Source organism: Heterodontus francisci, chromosome 17 (assembly GCF_036365525.1).
Source record: "Heterodontus francisci isolate sHetFra1 chromosome 17, sHetFra1.hap1, whole genome shotgun sequence".
In the NCBI taxonomy this organism is placed as follows: domain Eukaryota; kingdom Metazoa; phylum Chordata; class Chondrichthyes; order Heterodontiformes; family Heterodontidae; genus Heterodontus; species Heterodontus francisci.
Genome location: NC_090387.1, coordinates 84846930 through 84863480, shown reverse-complemented (window position 1 = coordinate 84863480; position 16551 = coordinate 84846930). Strand labels below are relative to the sequence as shown.

At 42.5% G+C, this 16551-nt stretch overlaps 1 protein-coding gene across 1 annotated transcript in view; it reads left to right on the top strand.

Annotated features, from left to right (window-relative positions):
• Nucleotides 1-16551, top strand: part of cnot1 (CCR4-NOT transcription complex, subunit 1) — a 198867-nt gene that overhangs the window by 17512 nt on the left and 164804 nt on the right. The window contains exon 3 of the mRNA XM_068048909.1: nt 13774-13872. Coding sequence (XP_067905010.1) covers nt 13774-13872 — 99 coding nt within the window. The remainder of the gene's footprint in view (nt 1-13773; nt 13873-16551) is intronic.

Genomic DNA, 16551 nt, shown 5'->3' with positions numbered 1-16551 from the left:
TCTCATTTACTCTTTACCTGTAGGTAATACAGTTTGGCCTTGTACCATCTTTGCAATCGGGTAACTCAAAGCAGACTTAAATTCTAGACAAAGCATCCGTAATTACATTGTCTCCTCGCAATGTGGATAATCTTTAAGTGATGAGGTTGCAATAGTAAACTCCAATCATGTCTGCTTTCTTGGCTCCTGATTTTAACTCTAACTCCAATTTTGCTGCCAATGCTATTAGCTTAACCTTGGTTAAGTTTCTCATCACTCAGGGATAAGTCCTCCTTCTCCAGAAAGGTCGTAGCAACTGACAAAGACATTCCGGTGGTTTAAACTTTACTCCAATACACAAGAAACCTGTGTTTTTCCTTTTCAATTATTATTACCCCATGTACAATTGCACGTCGTCGGCTTTGGGGTATCCCGAACAAGCTTCCAATTGTATGTTATGACCGAGCCGGGAGGAGTGTACTGTCTTCTAGTTCCACATCTTCACAGGTCACAACATATATTTAAATGTTTACCCAGTTACTGATACGGTCACTCTATCCCCAAATATAATACACCAATCAGCTTTCTTTAATAAACAACAAAATTATCAGTTTATTATAACACAAGACTTATCTAGTAACGAAGCAAACATTAACACACACATTGAAATACGAAAGTTCCCTTTTTACCTTAACTGCAAACGCGCACACACAAAACGGTTAACCAAAAGAGATTTTTTTTCTACAGAGCTCTTTTGCAAAAAAAACTTTGTCCAAATACTTGTTAATTCTTGAAGAAAACGGATATGTTGTGTCCCAAAATGGCGTACAGTCTGTCATCCGAGTACATGTTGACAGGTCACTGATCTTTTCTGGAGCAGTTCTTTTCAGGTGGCATTGAGAATTAATCTGGCAAGCTTTCCAGGAGTTCCACTGGGGTAACATGGCATTTCACCAAGATAAGAGCTGGGTGTTTCTCTCTCGGCAGGTTAATCTCCAACTGCTTTCAAACACAGAACACACCCAAACTGAATCAAAACATTATCTCAGAAGCGTAACAATACAGAAAGTCAGAACCTCCTGATGCTCATAAAGTGTGACATGTCACATGTCTGTAAACATCTCCCCCCAAATCACCAAGTTTTCTCTTTATTGAGCTTGAGGCATATGACTTCCAGTAAAGGTTGTTTTCAAGCAAGACCAAGTGTCCTTCCCGTGACCTCTTTTTAAAGAAAAAACAAAGTCCAACATCTATGGAATTACTTCAGTTCTCCAACGAATCCATCTCCACAATTCTAACACACGAATCCTCAAACAAAATTTTAAAAAGCACCTTCATAACAAGGCCAAGATCATTTTTTTCCCCAAAAATATACCTTATTCATAAAATTTGTAAAAAAAAAACAATTGTTACGACCGTGGCGGGAGCAACACACTGTCCATTCAGTTCCATCACTGCACAGGTCGCGGCATATTAAGCTTTCACATCCTATCAGAAAACAGCCAAATTAAACACTCTAGTAACTCCAGAATGAAACAGACCAAACCAGGCATCTTTAGACAACAACATATTAACTATTAAAAAACTAAATCTTAAACACTTAAGATAAAAGACCTTAAACATTTTATTTTGACCTAACTCCTGCATTCACACACACACACCCAAAAACTAGTAGTTAACTTGTTTTAAAAGTGTTTTTAAAAATTAGCTGTCTCAAGAATAAATAAAATAAGTACGTTTTTGTTGATTATGTTCCTGATGGATGAGGTCTTCTAATGTGAACAATAATCAAAGGTCACTTGAAGTCTTCGCATGGATTTGATGAAAATAGTCCTTCAGTAGATAGGTATTAAACAGTTCTTTTGAACGATGAGAACAGCAATACAAACAGTTTCTTGAAAAAGAAGGCTTTTCTTTACTTAGGGAATTAACTTGGCTTGTAGCTCTTGTAGAATTTTTGCTGAGACGAAATAGACAGCTTTCTTCTCTTCAGTAGGCTTTGCTGGAAAGTCTAAGAGCTAACTGGTTTCTGCCAGTTCCGCACACAGCCAAGTGGAAACATTACCATGTGACCTCTCAGTCTCCTGCTGTTGCCCAGGGTAACAAAAATCTGGCTGTGGCACAATGTGTCTCCAGAACCTTATCTTCCTTAAAGGTGCACTGTTTTTAACAGACTCTTAAAGGCACACACACTGTTTTTAATCCGAGGAGAAAAGTAATTACACATCCATGACACATCCGCCCTTGGCGAAATGAAACGCCATTCTTGAAATGCATTTCGTTACCATGTGAAAAAAATACAAACTGAGGAAAAAAACACTAACATTTTCCACCATTCCCCTACTAATAATTTACAGCATTTTCTTTGTGCTATCGCCATCTATGAAAGTTAACATAGTTAAATTTTGTGTGACAGCGCGGCGATAACATTGTTTTCCCCCGAAAAATGTATAATGTTTAGATGATAAGGCTGTAACAACAAACTCCATCTAAATATTCTAGGATTTCAGTTTTTAAACTTTTCCACAAACGTTAATGGGTTATGGTCAGAGTATATTAATATTTCTTTATAGTCCTGGCAGACATATACTTAGAAATCTTTGAGCCAGCAAAAGTCGTAATGTTTCATTTTTCTACATTGGAATACTTTTTTTTGATGGCAATTTTGTTTTGTTTAAAAGTGGTTTGTCTATGCCCAAATCGTCGTCCTGCAAAAGGACTGCACCAACCCCCAGGTTGCAAACATTGATCACTATTTTAAAGGGTTTAGCAAAATTTGGAATAGCCAGCACTGGTTTATTAGTTAAGATCGCCGTTAGTTTTTGAAAAGCTACCTAGCATTCATCTGACCATACCACTTTGTTTTTTTTTGTAGCAAATCAGTTATTGGAGCAGCCGCAGTACTAAAGTTCTGTACAAATTTCCTGTAAAAACCGCACATCCCTAAAAACCTCTATTTCCAGTTTACATTTATGGATAGGGAACTCCATTAAGGCTGGTACTTTGCCCTTTTTTGGCAATACCTATCCTTGCCCCATTATGTCTCCGAGGTAAGTTATTCTTGCTTCTCCGAATTTGCTTTTTGCCAGATTCATCACTAAGTGCATGGCTTATATCTTTTTAAACAGAATTTTTAGCTGGTTTAAGTGTTCTTGCCAAGTGTTACTGTATGTTAGTACATCATCGCGATATACTACACAGTTGTGAACACTGGCTACCACCTGATTCATTAATCTTTGAAAAGTGGCTGGGGCATTTTTTAGCCCGAATGGCATCACCTGGCACTGATAAAGACCATCAGGTGTTACAAAAGTTGATATCTCTTTGGTTTGAGCAGTCAAAGGAACTTGCCAGTATCCCTTTAACAAGTCGATCTCACTAAGAAACTTAGTGCTGCCCACTCTGTTGATACAGTCTTCTAAACGCGTAATTGGGTAAGGGTCTGCCTTTGTTACTGCATTGGCATTTCTATAGACTATACAAAATCGGGTTGACCCGTCAGGTTTAGGTACTAGAACTATCTGTGAACTTCAGCTGCTTTGACTAGGTTCGATCAAATTGTTTTCCAGCATGATCTCTGCTTTCGCTTGGGCCTGTTTGTCCAGACTTAAGCGATAAGGATGTTATTTTAAAGGAACGGTTCCTCCTATATCCACATCATGTGGCTAAGGTTATATATCCCAGCTTATCCCTACAAACTCTTTTTAAAAATGTTTTCAAAAGCCTGGATAGGGCTTCACATTGTTTTGCCTCTGCGTGCAAAAGCATGTTGTCCAATTTTCCTAGCCATTCTGTATTCACTAATCTGACAGTTGGAGGTTCAATCTTAGGAATTTTCTAGGCCTCCTTCTGTCTCATCCTCATTATGCATTTCCTTCTTTACAGTCCCAATTACCTGACATACCTGTACTGCTTATCCTTACTGTGATAATATTACTTTAACATATTGATGTGACACAACCGGTGGTTCTTCTGGCAATCGGGTGCCAATCTACCTTACCCACTCCTGTGATCACTCTATATGGGCCCTGAACCATGCTTTTAATGGTTCTGCCTATAACAATAACAGCACCATACTTAATCCCGTGGTTGAAAATTACAGGCTTTTGAATTCTTGTCTGCCCATTTTTTCATATTGGCTTGGGATGCTTTAAGGTATTCCTGGGCCACACTGCAAGCTTTCGTGAGCATTTCCCAGAACACAGATACATAGTCCAATATCGAAGATTCATTCTTTTGTTCCAAGAATCTGTCTTTTATGAGTTTTAGAGGACCTCTTACTTCATGTCCGTAAACCAGTCTGAAAGGACTAAAGACTATAGACTCATTCAGTGAGTCTCTGGTGGCAATTAAAAGAAAGTCTAGTCCTTTATCCCAGTCATGCGGATGTTCGCGTCAGTATGTTCTAATCATTGATTTGAGAGTTTGGTGGTATCTCTCTAAAGCTCCCTGTGACTGTGGGTGATATGCTGAAGATTTCAACTGTCTAATCCCCAAATTGCCCATGACTTCTTGAAATATCTTAGACATGAAATTAGAACCTTGATCCGATTGAACTTCAGGTGGCAACATGTATCTCATAAAGAATTGGGTTAACCTTTCTACTATTTTAGCAGTAGTTGGCCTCAAAGGAATGACCTCTAGAAATCGAGTAGCCATATCCATGATAGTAAGTATGTATTGATGTGCCGCTTTTGTTTTGGCAAGGGTCCTACACAGTGTACCAATACCCTGCTAAATGGTTCCTCAATCACTGGTATGGGAACTATTGGTGCCAGTTTTATGGTAGGTTGCAGTTTTCCCACCATTTGACATGTATAGCATGTCCTACAAAATTGTGTCTCATCCTTTGTAAGACCTGGCCAGTAGTAATGTTGGCTTATGCATAATTGTCTTCTAAATTCCCCCATGTCCTGCAAAAGGAATGTCATGTGCTAACCTTAATCCCTGGCAATATTTAGATGGTACTACTATCTGTTCAACAACTGTCCAGTCTTTGTTTGCAGGTCTGTGAGGCAGCCTCCATTTGTTCCTCAAAGCCCCGTTTTTCATATAATGGCCTTCTGGAACTCCTTTTGTCTTTGCTTCTGTCAGAGCCGTCTGTGCTATTCAGTATATCTCTGGATCAGCTTGCTGTACTGTAATTATAGAAGGTCTGTTAAACATCTCATTTGGATTATCTAAATCCCCAAATAAGGTTTCAGATACTTGGCTATTTGTTTGTGGTGCCACTTTTACCTCCGACAATGGATCCTGTTTAGCCATTGCTCGGGTGACTACACACCGCAGGAAATATTCCTGGAACTTGTTCCTGTAATTGCTCCATTTCCTTAATTTCACTTGGTTCCTCTGTAGTCATAGGAGAAACTGATACTTTTGATATGGCCAAATGATTTCCTAGGAGTAGATCAATTCTCTCTACTGGCAAACTGTGGAAAACTCCTACAGTTAATATCCCAGATATTTAGTCGCTCTCTTGGCGTACTTTATATAAAGGTACAGATATATACTCCTTGCCAATTCCATTAACTAAAACATTAGCATTCGGGGTGCTCTCTGGTGGAAACATTGTATCTTTCCCCAGCAAGAGAGTTTGGGTTGCTCCTGTATCCCTGAGTATAATAGGTTTTCCTCCCTCACTTAAAGGATATGGAGTTACTTTCCCCTTTGACAAAAATTAATTATAATTTTCAGGTATCTTATTCTTAACCTTTGCACTCACTTCAGTTTTTGTATCTGGTTTTACAGCTGCAGTTAAAGCCATAGCCTGGTCTGCTATATTCTGTCAGAGTCTTTTCCTCTGCATTAGCTTTGTGTACCCCAACAAGTCCTTTGGATTTACCTCACAATTTCCAGCACTGTGAACGAAGATGACCTGTTTTGTGGCAATGATAACACTTTAGCTTGTGAACCTCACTTCTACCCTCAGCACCTTCCTTTCTGGGCTGAGGAGGTGATCCTGGGGCATTCTCAGCTGTTCCTTTTCCCCAGCTACTTGCTTTCACACTCCCACTTTCTATCCTCCTCGGGTTTATGGGGGTGATGGACAAAAGGTTTTGGTTTATTCACAAGCTCAAAATCGTCAGCAATTTCCGCTGCTTGCCTAGCTTTCAGAACTTTCAGGTTATCTACATGAATTCTCACTCCAGAAGGGATGGAATTTTTAAATTCTTCCAAGAGAATAAACTCTCAAAGGTTCTCATGTGGTTTCTATCTTTAATACCCGTATCCAATGGTCAAAATTAATTTGCTTCACCCTCTTAAATTCTACATATGTCTGCCCAGCCATTCTCCGTAAGTTCTGATGATGAGCTTCAGGGACATACGCAGCGAGAATGGCCTTTTTTGCCATCTCATAATCTGCAGAAGCCTCCTCTGGAAGCATGGCATTAACTTTGAGCTCTGCCTACCATCCTGTTTTGCATAAGCAGTGTCCAGCTTTCCTTCGGCCTTTTGATCTGTTTGGTATTTTTTCAAAAGATATGAAAAATGCCTCTGTCCCTCCCTCAAATTTAGGAAGAGCTTGTATAAGTTTAAACAGCTTTTCACTGGGTCCTGAGCTGAATTCAGATTCTTATTGACCTGAATTTCCCCTGGATCCAAGACCACCCCTTTGTCTTAGTTCCATCTCTTTTAGCCTAAATTCCCTTTCTTCTCTTTCACTTACTCTCTGAAATGCTCGCTCTTTTTCCTTTTCCTCTTTTTCCAATTCAAGTTTCCTTATTTCTATTTATTTTTTTATTTCCTGTTGAAGCCTAAGTTTTTTTTCATTTCTTGTTCCTGCTCAAGTTTTTTCGTTTCAAACTGAATTGTAGCCAATTTCACTGCATCACTCTCTGACTTACTATGTTCTCCCTCCTCCTGCTCTTCTAATTCCAGATGTTGGGCTATTATGTCAATTATCACTGCTTTTTTGGCACCTGATTTCAATTCTAACCCCAATTTTGCCGCCAATTCTTTTAGTTTATTCTTAGTTATCAAGTCATTGAAGGAAACATTCTCCTTCCCCAGAAACCCTGCTGCAACTACTAATGCCAATACAATGGTATCTTCTTTGGCCTCCTTGTCTCGGGAGACAATGGGTAAGCGCCTGGAGGTGGTCAGTGGTTTGTGAAGCAGCGCCTGGAGTGGCTATAAAGGCCAATTCTAGAGTGACAGACTCTTTCCACAGGTGCTGCAGAAAAAAATGGTTGTCGGGGCTGTTCCGCAGTTGGCTCTCCCCTTGAGCTTCTGTCTTTTTTCCTGCCAACTGCTAAGTCTCTTCGACTCGCCACACTTTAGCCCCACCTTTATGGCTGCCCGCCAGCTCTGGCGATTGCTGGCAACTGACTCCCACGACTTGTGATCAATGTTACAGGACTTCACGTCGCGTTTGCAGACGTCTTTAAAGCGGAGACATGGATGGCCGGTGGGTCTGAAACCAGTGACGAGCTCGCTGTACAATGTGTCCTTGGGGATCCTGCCATCTTCCATGCGGCTCACATGGCCAAGCCATCTCAAGCGCCGCTGACTCAGTAGTGTGTATAAGCTGGGGATGTTGGCCGCCTCGAGGACTACTGTGTTGGAGATGCGGTCCTGCCACCTGATGCCAAGGATTCTCCGGAGGCAGCGAAGATGGAATGAATTGAGACGTCGCTCTTGGCTGACATACGTCGTCCAGGCGTCGCTGCCGTAGAGCAAGGTACTGAGGACACAGGCCTGATACACTCGGACTTTTGTGTTCCGTGTCAGTGCGCCATTTTCCCACACTCTCTTGGCCAGTCTGGACATAGCAGTGGAAGCCTTTCCCACGCGCTTGTTGATTTCTGCATCTAGAGGCAGGTTACTGGTGATAGTTGAGCCTAGGTAGGTGAACTCTTGAACCACTTCCAGAGTGTGGTCGCCAATATTGATGGATGGAGCATTTCTGACATCCTGTCCCATGATGTTCGTTTTCTTGAGGCTGATGGTTAGGCCAAATACGTTGCAGGCAGCCGCAAACCTGTCGATGAGACTCTGCAGACACTCTTCAGTGTGAGATGTTAATGCAGCATCGTCAGCAAAGAGGAGTTCCCTGATGAGGACTTTCCGTACTTTGGTCTTCGCTCTTAGGCAGGCAAGGTTGAACAACCTGCCACCTGATCTTGTGTGGAGGAAAATTCCTTCTTCTGAAGACTTGAACGCGTGTGAGAGCAGCAGGGAGAAGAAAATCCCAAACAGTGTAGGTGCGAGAACACAGCCCTGTTTCACGCCACTGAAGATAGGAAAGGGGTCTGATGAGGCGCTGCTATGCTGAGTTGTGCCTTTCATATTGTCATGGAATGAGGTGATGATACTTAGTAGCTGTGGTGGACATCCGATCTTTTCTAGTAGTCTGAAGAGACCACATCTGCTGACTAGGTCAAAGGCTTTGGTGAGATCAATGAAAGCAACGTAGAGGGGCATCTGTTGTTCGCGGCATTTCTCCTGTGGCTGACGAAGGGAGAACAGCATGTCAATGGTCGATCTCTCGGCTCGAAAGCCGCACTGTGCCTCAGGGTAGACACGCTCGGCCAGCTTCTGGAGTCTGTTTAAAGTGACTCGAGCAAAGACTTTCCCCACTATGCTAAGCAGAAAGATTCCACAGTAGTTGTTGCAGTCACCGCGGTCACCTTTGCTTTTATAGAGGGTGATGATATTGGCATCGCGCATGTCCTGTGGTACTGCTCCCTCGTCCCAGCACAGGCAAAGCAGTTCGTAGAGTGCTGAGAGTATGGCAGGCTTAGCACTCTCGATTATTTCAGGGGCAGTGCCATCCTTTCCAGGGGCTTTTCCGCTGGCTAGAGAATCAATGGCATCACTGAGTTCCGATTTTGTTGGCTGTACGTCCAGCTCATCCATGACTGGCAGAGACTGGGCTGCATTGAGGGCGGCCTCAGTGACGACATTCTCCCTGGAGTGCAGTTCCAGGTAGTGCACAACCCAGCGGTCCATTTGCTTGCATTGGTCAGTGATTGTGTCCCCTGATTTAGATTTGAGGGGGGCGATCTTGATGGTTGGCCTAAAAGCTCTCAATGCCATCATACATGCCTCTGATGTTTCCGGTGTCTGAGGCCAGCTGAATATGACTGCATAGGTGTTGCCAGCAGTCATTTGCACAGCGTCTGGCTGTTCTTTATGCAGCGCTTCTGGCTGTTTTAAGTGTTATGAATGTTAACTCGCTGGAGGCTTTCTTGTAGTTCAGCAGTGCAATGCGCTTAGCGGCTATGACAGGTTCCAGCTCTTCAAAATGCGATTGAAACCAGTCTGCGTTCCGCTTCAACCCAAAGAAGCAGTATGACACCAAGCAGAAGGGCCACCCGCACATCAACACGAGCAGAATTTCTTATCCACAGCTGTTACAAAGATTTCTAAATTCACTTGAAACGCCCTTCAAAACACTCCCACAGGGGATGCCAGAGACCAAGTGGGCCCACATCAGAGACGCCATCTATGAGTCAGCCATGAGCACCTATGAAAAACGTGTGAAGCGGAATGCAGACAATGGTATAGACAGTACCTTATTATGCAAGAAACCTGGTTCCTTTTATTTTTGTAATTGGTGTTAGATTTGGATCCCAACAATCAATTAATATGATCCCAGATGCGAGAGCAATTAATATGATGCTAGGCGCAAGACCCCAATTTGTGTGTTATCGCAGAGACAAGTAATTAATATGATTCCAAACGCGAGCCCCCCTCAATTAATATGATTCTGATCCCAGACAAGCCCCCAATTAAATGTTACAACGGCAGTGGGAGCAACAGTCAATTCAGTCCTATCACTCCACAAGTCGCAGCATATTATTAAACTTTCACACCCAATCAGAAAACAGCCAAATTAAACACGCTAGTGACCCCAGAATGAAACAGACAAAACCAGGCATCTTTAAACAACAAATTAACTATTTATTTAAAAAACTAAATCTTGAACACGATTAAGATAAATCTATGTTTAAAGACCTTATAACTTATTTTAACCTAACTCCCGCATTCACAAACATACGCTCAAAAACTAACAGTTAACTGGTTTTAAAGGTTGTTACAACCCGGTGAGAAAGAGGTCTAGGGTTCCCTTTCAGCCTTCACTTGGTCTTACCATAACAGGGTTTAATTTTAAACACTGTTTTTAGCTCCCCTTTGGTGAATCCTTGTTCACCACTTTCCAATTATAAGGCAAATAAACCAGCACAAACAGGTTTTTTTTAGGTTTAAAGAAGGTTGAAATTTATTAAACCGCAGCCTCACAGCTCCAGCGACCCAGGTACAGTTCTGGGTACTGCCTGTGCGGAGTTTGCAAGTTCTCCCTGTGACCGCGTGGGTTTCCGCCGGGTGCTCTGGTTTCCTCCCACAGTCAAAGACTTGCAGGTTGATAGGTAAATTGGCCATTGTAAATTGCCCCTAGTGTAGGTAGGAGAATGGTGGGGATGTGGTAGGGAATATGGGGTTAATGTAGGATTAGTGTAAATGGGTGGTTGTTGGTCGGCACAGACTCGGTGGGCTGAAGGGCCTGTTTCAGTGCTGTATCTCTAAATAAAAAATAAATTAAACTCTAAATTGCTTGATGCCTATGGATACACGACGCGCTCACGCTAGCATGCATACATGATATACGCATGCAAATAGAGACAGAAAAGAGCAGACGAAATAAAGTGGAAAACGTTTGAGGCAATATTGTTTCGGTTCTTTGAGCTCACTGTAGAGTCCTTGATTGGAGGTAGATCTTGCTATTCGTTGAGGCCCAATATTCTTCTTAAACCTTGTTCGCTGTAGGAGACTTTTCTCTCTTGGGGTTTACGTGTCTTCAGTTGATTCAGAGGCTTGTGAGAAATGATGGGAGCAGACAGGAGAGATCTTCTTAGTCCAGGAGCAAACAGACACTCGGAGTTCAAACTGTTTGTACAATTCAGAAAAACGCAGGTGGCCCAGCAGGTTAGTCATGTGACTAACTGGTCTGACCACGTCTTGGCTTGTATCACTTTAGCAGTCTCTGGAATGCTCCTCTTACACACAATACCTGGTGATCCATTGTCGTAGAGTCATAGAGAGATACAGCACTGAAACAGGCCCTTCGGCCCATCGAGTCTGTGCTGACCATCAACCACTCATTTGTACCAATCTTCCATTAATCCCATATTCCCTACCACATCCCCACCTTCCCTCAATTCTCCTACCACCTACCTACACTAGGGGCAATTTACAATGGCCAATTTACCTATCAACCTGCAAGTCTTTGGCTGTGGGAGGAAACCGGAGCACCCAGTGGAAACCCATGCGGTCACAGGGAGAACTTGCAAACTCCACACAGGCAGTACCCAGCACCGATCCTGGGTCGCTGGAGCTGTGAGGCTGCGGTGCTAACCACTGCGCCACTGTGCTGCCCTTGCGTGGGTTGAATGTGTCAGGGAATGGTCCTTTGTCCTTTCCAAGCACTGTCTGTTAATATGCAAATATCTTTTCTAGCCACGGCTGTTCTGTTTAACAAGTCCTTGTTACTCCAGTAACAGTTTAAAATCAGTGTTCATGACAAAATTAATGTGCCTCATTCTTGGCAGATGGGGGCCTAGCATGACAGTGGAGTTTTTAAACATTAGCTGTCTCTTAAGAATAAATAAAATAAAAAGGTTTTTGTAGGTTACATTCCTGATGGATGAGGACGTCTAATGTGAAAAATAATCAAAGGTCACTCGAAGTCTTCACGTGGATTTGATGAAAATAGTCCTTCAGTAGATAGGCATTAAACTCTTAGGCTGCAGCAAGCATTGAACAGTTCTTTGAACGATCAGAACAGCAATACAAACGGTTTCTTGAAAAATAAGGCTTTTCTTTACTCGGAATTAACATGGCTTGTAGCTCTTGTAGAATTTTTGCTGAGAGGAAATGGATAGCTTTCTTCTCTTCAGTACGCTTTGCTGGAAAGTCTCAGAACTAACTGGTTTCAGCCAGTTTCTGCCAGTTCAACATTACCATGTGACCTCTCTGTCTCCTGCTGTTGCCCAGGGTAACAAAAATGCAGCTGTGTCTGTTCAGAGCCTTCTCTTCCTTAAAGGTGCACTGTTTTTAACAGAGTCTTAAAGGCACACACACTGTTTTTAATCCGAGGAGAAAAATAATTACATGTCAGTGACACCAATACATAACAGTCCAAATTCGGCATTATATAAAGTGCAATACAGATCGTTTTCTTTTAATAAAATACATGAAGTGCCTCACTACACGTGCCATTACACATTATATTTGCAATATGCATTTACAATTCATGTCAAACATTCTCTTGTGCATACAACCCGAGGGGTTTTACATGGGTTCCAGCCCCTCAGTATACTATGGCAGGAGGACCTTGCACAGTGGCCTGTCCCCGTTGAGCCTTTGCGGCGGCTGCCTCAAGCTTTAGTGCGTCTCTCAGCACGTGGTCCTGGATCATTGGAATGTGCCGGTCCACAACACTTGGTTGTCGACAGCTCTTTGCTGTGGACGACCAGCAAGGTTTGGGCAGACCAAAGTGCATCTTTCATCGAGTTGCTGGTCCTCCAGCAACAGTTGATCTTTATCTTTATGTGCATCCCTGAGAATAGCCCGTAGAGCACTGTCGTGCTCGCGATGAACCTTGACTGAAAACACTGGTCGTCTTTCCAGATCTGCTTTGTGAAGGTTCATTCCAGAAGGACATGGGTGATGCTGTCTTCCCCCACCACAGCTACCTCGACAACAGAATGTAGAGGCTGAGAGACTCCGGGCATGCAGGAAGGATCTGATGGGGAGGGCCCTTCTCACCACCAGCCAAGCTACGTCTTGGTGCTTGTTTGGAAGTTCTGGGGATGAGGCATTCTGCCAAATGAATTTGACAATCCTTCTCGGGAACCATCCCACAGGATTCACCATCTCCTCTTCCCACAGAGCCTAGAGGACATTATTTGCAGACCACTGCCTGATAGACTTGTGGTCAAATGTGTTTTTCTGTACAAACTTTTCCACTAGGGTCAGGTGGTACGGTACTATTCAGCTGAATGGAGCCTTCCGTGGCAATGTGGCTAGACCCATCCTTTGCAACACTGGGGACAGATAGAACCTTAGCACATAGTGACATTTGGTATTTGCACAGCAAGGGTCTACACACAGATTGATGCAGCCACACACAAAGGTGGCTATCAGGGTGAGGGATATGCTGGGGATACAAGCCATGATTATGCAATCTCTCCTCGTAATTTAATCTTTTAAACCCTGGTATCATTCGAGTGTACCTGCACAGTATCACCTCCAAGGCCATATCCTTCCTTCGTTGTGGTAGTTTCCCCCTTAAATTGTTCCTGACAGATCGTGTAACTGCCTCATGTATAGCTTGGGATGAGTACCTTTGTTGCCAGCTTCCACAACTACATTTATTATACAAAGTAAACTTTTCAAAGCAGATGATTTTTTACGGTTTAACATCGATCAAAATCGATCTCGCATGAATGCAGATAAACTCTTAAAGCACTGAGTAAATTCCTTTATACTGCTGCAACTGTATCAATCACATCTCATAACTGTCCAAAGTGCTTGGACAACACTTCAGTGTTTGTATCTCAGTTTATTAAAGCTCCAGTTGGGAGCTGTGTTGGGTTTGAAATTGTTCAGAACAACTGCAGTTTGCTCAGTTTGTATTGTGCAGTGCAAGTCATTCTAAATTAACTAAATTAGTGACAATCCTGCTCTCGAGTATATGAACTGTCTGAGTCAAGTGTTTATCACTTGGGTACTACTAGCCCTATCTTTAATTACCTGATTTAAAAAAAAACAATTTATTCTTTTTTGCAGACTCAGTTTCTGATTCAGGAGTGTGCGTCGCTGATCACCAAGCCAAACTTTATCTCGACGCTGTGCTACGCCATTGACAATCCATTGCACTATCAGAAGGTAGGCATTTATTACAGCTGAACGGAGCACTTGACGAATGGTACTGAATATTGTATTGTATCAGTTTGAAACTGCACTGAAAGCCTGTATTTGAAAGTTAATTTGAAACTTACAGCACAGAAGATGTGTTGTGCCTGTGTTGGCTCTTTGAAAGAGCAGTTGTGCTTAGTTCCAAATCTCCACATTTTGCCTGTAACCCTGTTAAGGTCCTCATCCTCAAGTACCAACTCCCTTAAAAATTACTTATGGAATCAGCTTCTAACACCTTTTCAGGTAGAATATTCCAGATCTTGACAATTCTGAAAAAAATTCTCTTCATCCGCCCACTAGATCTTTTGCCAATGATCTTGAGTCTGTGACCCGCTTGCCAGAGGGAATCATTTTTCCCTACTTCGTTAAAACTTCCCATCATCTTAAAACTCCAATTAGGTTACCTCTTAACTTTCCCTGTTCCATGCAGAGTAGTCCTAATTTTTCCAACCTCTCCTTATACTTCAGGTCCCTCTTTCTTGGTAACACCCTGGTAAACCACCTCTGCAACCTTTCCAATGCTTTTACATCGTTCCTGAAGTGTGGTGCCCAGAATTGTCCACCATACTCCAGGTGAGGCCTAACCAGTGACTTTTAAAGTTCTAGCATGATCTCATTGCTGTTATATTCTATTCCTCTATTTATAAACCCATGTAGAGTCATTAAGAGAGTCATTGAGAGATACAGCACTGCAACAGGCCCTTCGGCCCACCGAGTCTGTGCCGACCAACAAGCATTTATACTAATCCTACATTAATCCCATATTCCCTACCACATCCCCATTCTCCTACCACCTACCTACACTGGGGGCAGTTTACAATGGCCAATTTACCCATCAACCTGCAAGTCTTTGGCTGTGGGAGGAAACCGGAGCACCTGGCGGAAACCCACACGGTCACAGGGAGAACTTGCAAACTCCGCACAGGTAGTACCCAGAACTGAACACGGGTCACTGGAGCTGTGAGGCTGCGGTGCTAACCACTGCGCCACCTTGCCGCCCTAACCCCTATGATTTTTTTTTTCAACCACCTTATCAACTTGCCCTACGAGTTTTAAGGATTTGTGTATATGGACACCAAGGTGTCTGCTCATCTACATTTGTCAAAATCATGCCAATTATAGTATACTGTATTCCTATATTAACCCACCCAGAATGCATCACTTCATACTTCTCTTCATTGAACTTCATCTGCCATGCTTCTGCCCATTTCACCATCCTGCCTGTTGTCCTGAACCCTATAACTATCCTCATCATGATTTTCTACTTTGCCAAGTTTTGTATTATCTGCAAACTTTATAATGCTGCTCCCTGTACCTGAATCTGGGTCATTTATAAAAATTGCAAAGAGTAATGGACCAAAACTGACCCTTGGGTAAACATCACTGCAAATCTTTTCCCTTGAAATCAATATGCCTATTTTGTACCCAAACAATCTCTTGAATACCTTGCATTGTTCGGCTACCTCTTCTACCTGCAATTGTCTTTTTCAATTTACCTGTGCTAGATCTCTTAAATCATTGAAATTAGCTCTTCCCTGGTAGAGCATTTTATCTCTGATATTTTCTGTTCTCTTTCCATAATTACTTGAAACCAATTATGTTGTGGCCACTGTTAGTTAGTGTTGGCTTTGTCAATTTGCATTGATTTTATCAATGTTAGAATTAGAATTAGAATATTACAGCGCATTACAGGCCCTTCGGCCCTCGATGTTGCGCCGATCATCTGACCTACACTATTCCATTTACATCCATATGTCTATCCAATGACCACTTAAATGCCCTTAAAGTTGGCGAGTCTACTACTGTTGCAGGCAGGGCGTTCCACGCCCCTACTACTCTCTGCGTAAAGAAACTACCTCTGACATCTGTCCTATATCTTTCACCCCTCAACTTAAAGCTATGTCCCCTCGTGTTTGCCATCCTCATCCGAGGAAAAAGACTCTCACTATCCACCCTATCTAACCCTCTGATTATCTTGTATGTCTCTATTAAGTCACCTCTCCTCCTCCTTCTCTCTAACGAAATTGTGAGTGGTATATAATGTTGCATATTTAATGTTTATAGCCTCAGTGAATGGCGCTAGAGGAATTGAATTCAAGACAGTTCATCAATTTGTTCATTGTTCAATAGTATACTTCAGGTTAATTTTCTTGAATAGTTGGTGGTTGCTCTGTATTTATTGAAATTTCTGTATTTCCTTTAGTTTTTGCCTCCTTAACTCTCCTCTTCTAAATGTCATGCCTAACTGGCCCTATGTATGTGAGCCTCAACGTTATAACTGAGCCCAATCCTGTCCTCACCAGACTGCTATACTTAGGCAGGTGTGAGCTTAATCAGCGTTGGGAACTTGGGTTTTATTCCCCCATGCCCAACTCCTGTTGACCCACTTTCAATCTAGCTGAGATTACCTAATTTAGAAGAGACCAACTGTTGAAATTAGCACCTTCCTGATTTGTGTCAATCAGTGCAGGGCTCGTGGGACATTGACCTACCGATCCATTGAGGGAGCTAAGAATTTGTACTTGCCTAGTTGAACTGCCTTTTCAAATAGTGTAGCAAGTCTTTTTTTGCTGGTTCTAACTGTTTCTTCCTGCTCTCTAAATGAATGGGGCTTACTGTCTAGCAACCAAGATGGCATATTGGAATTTT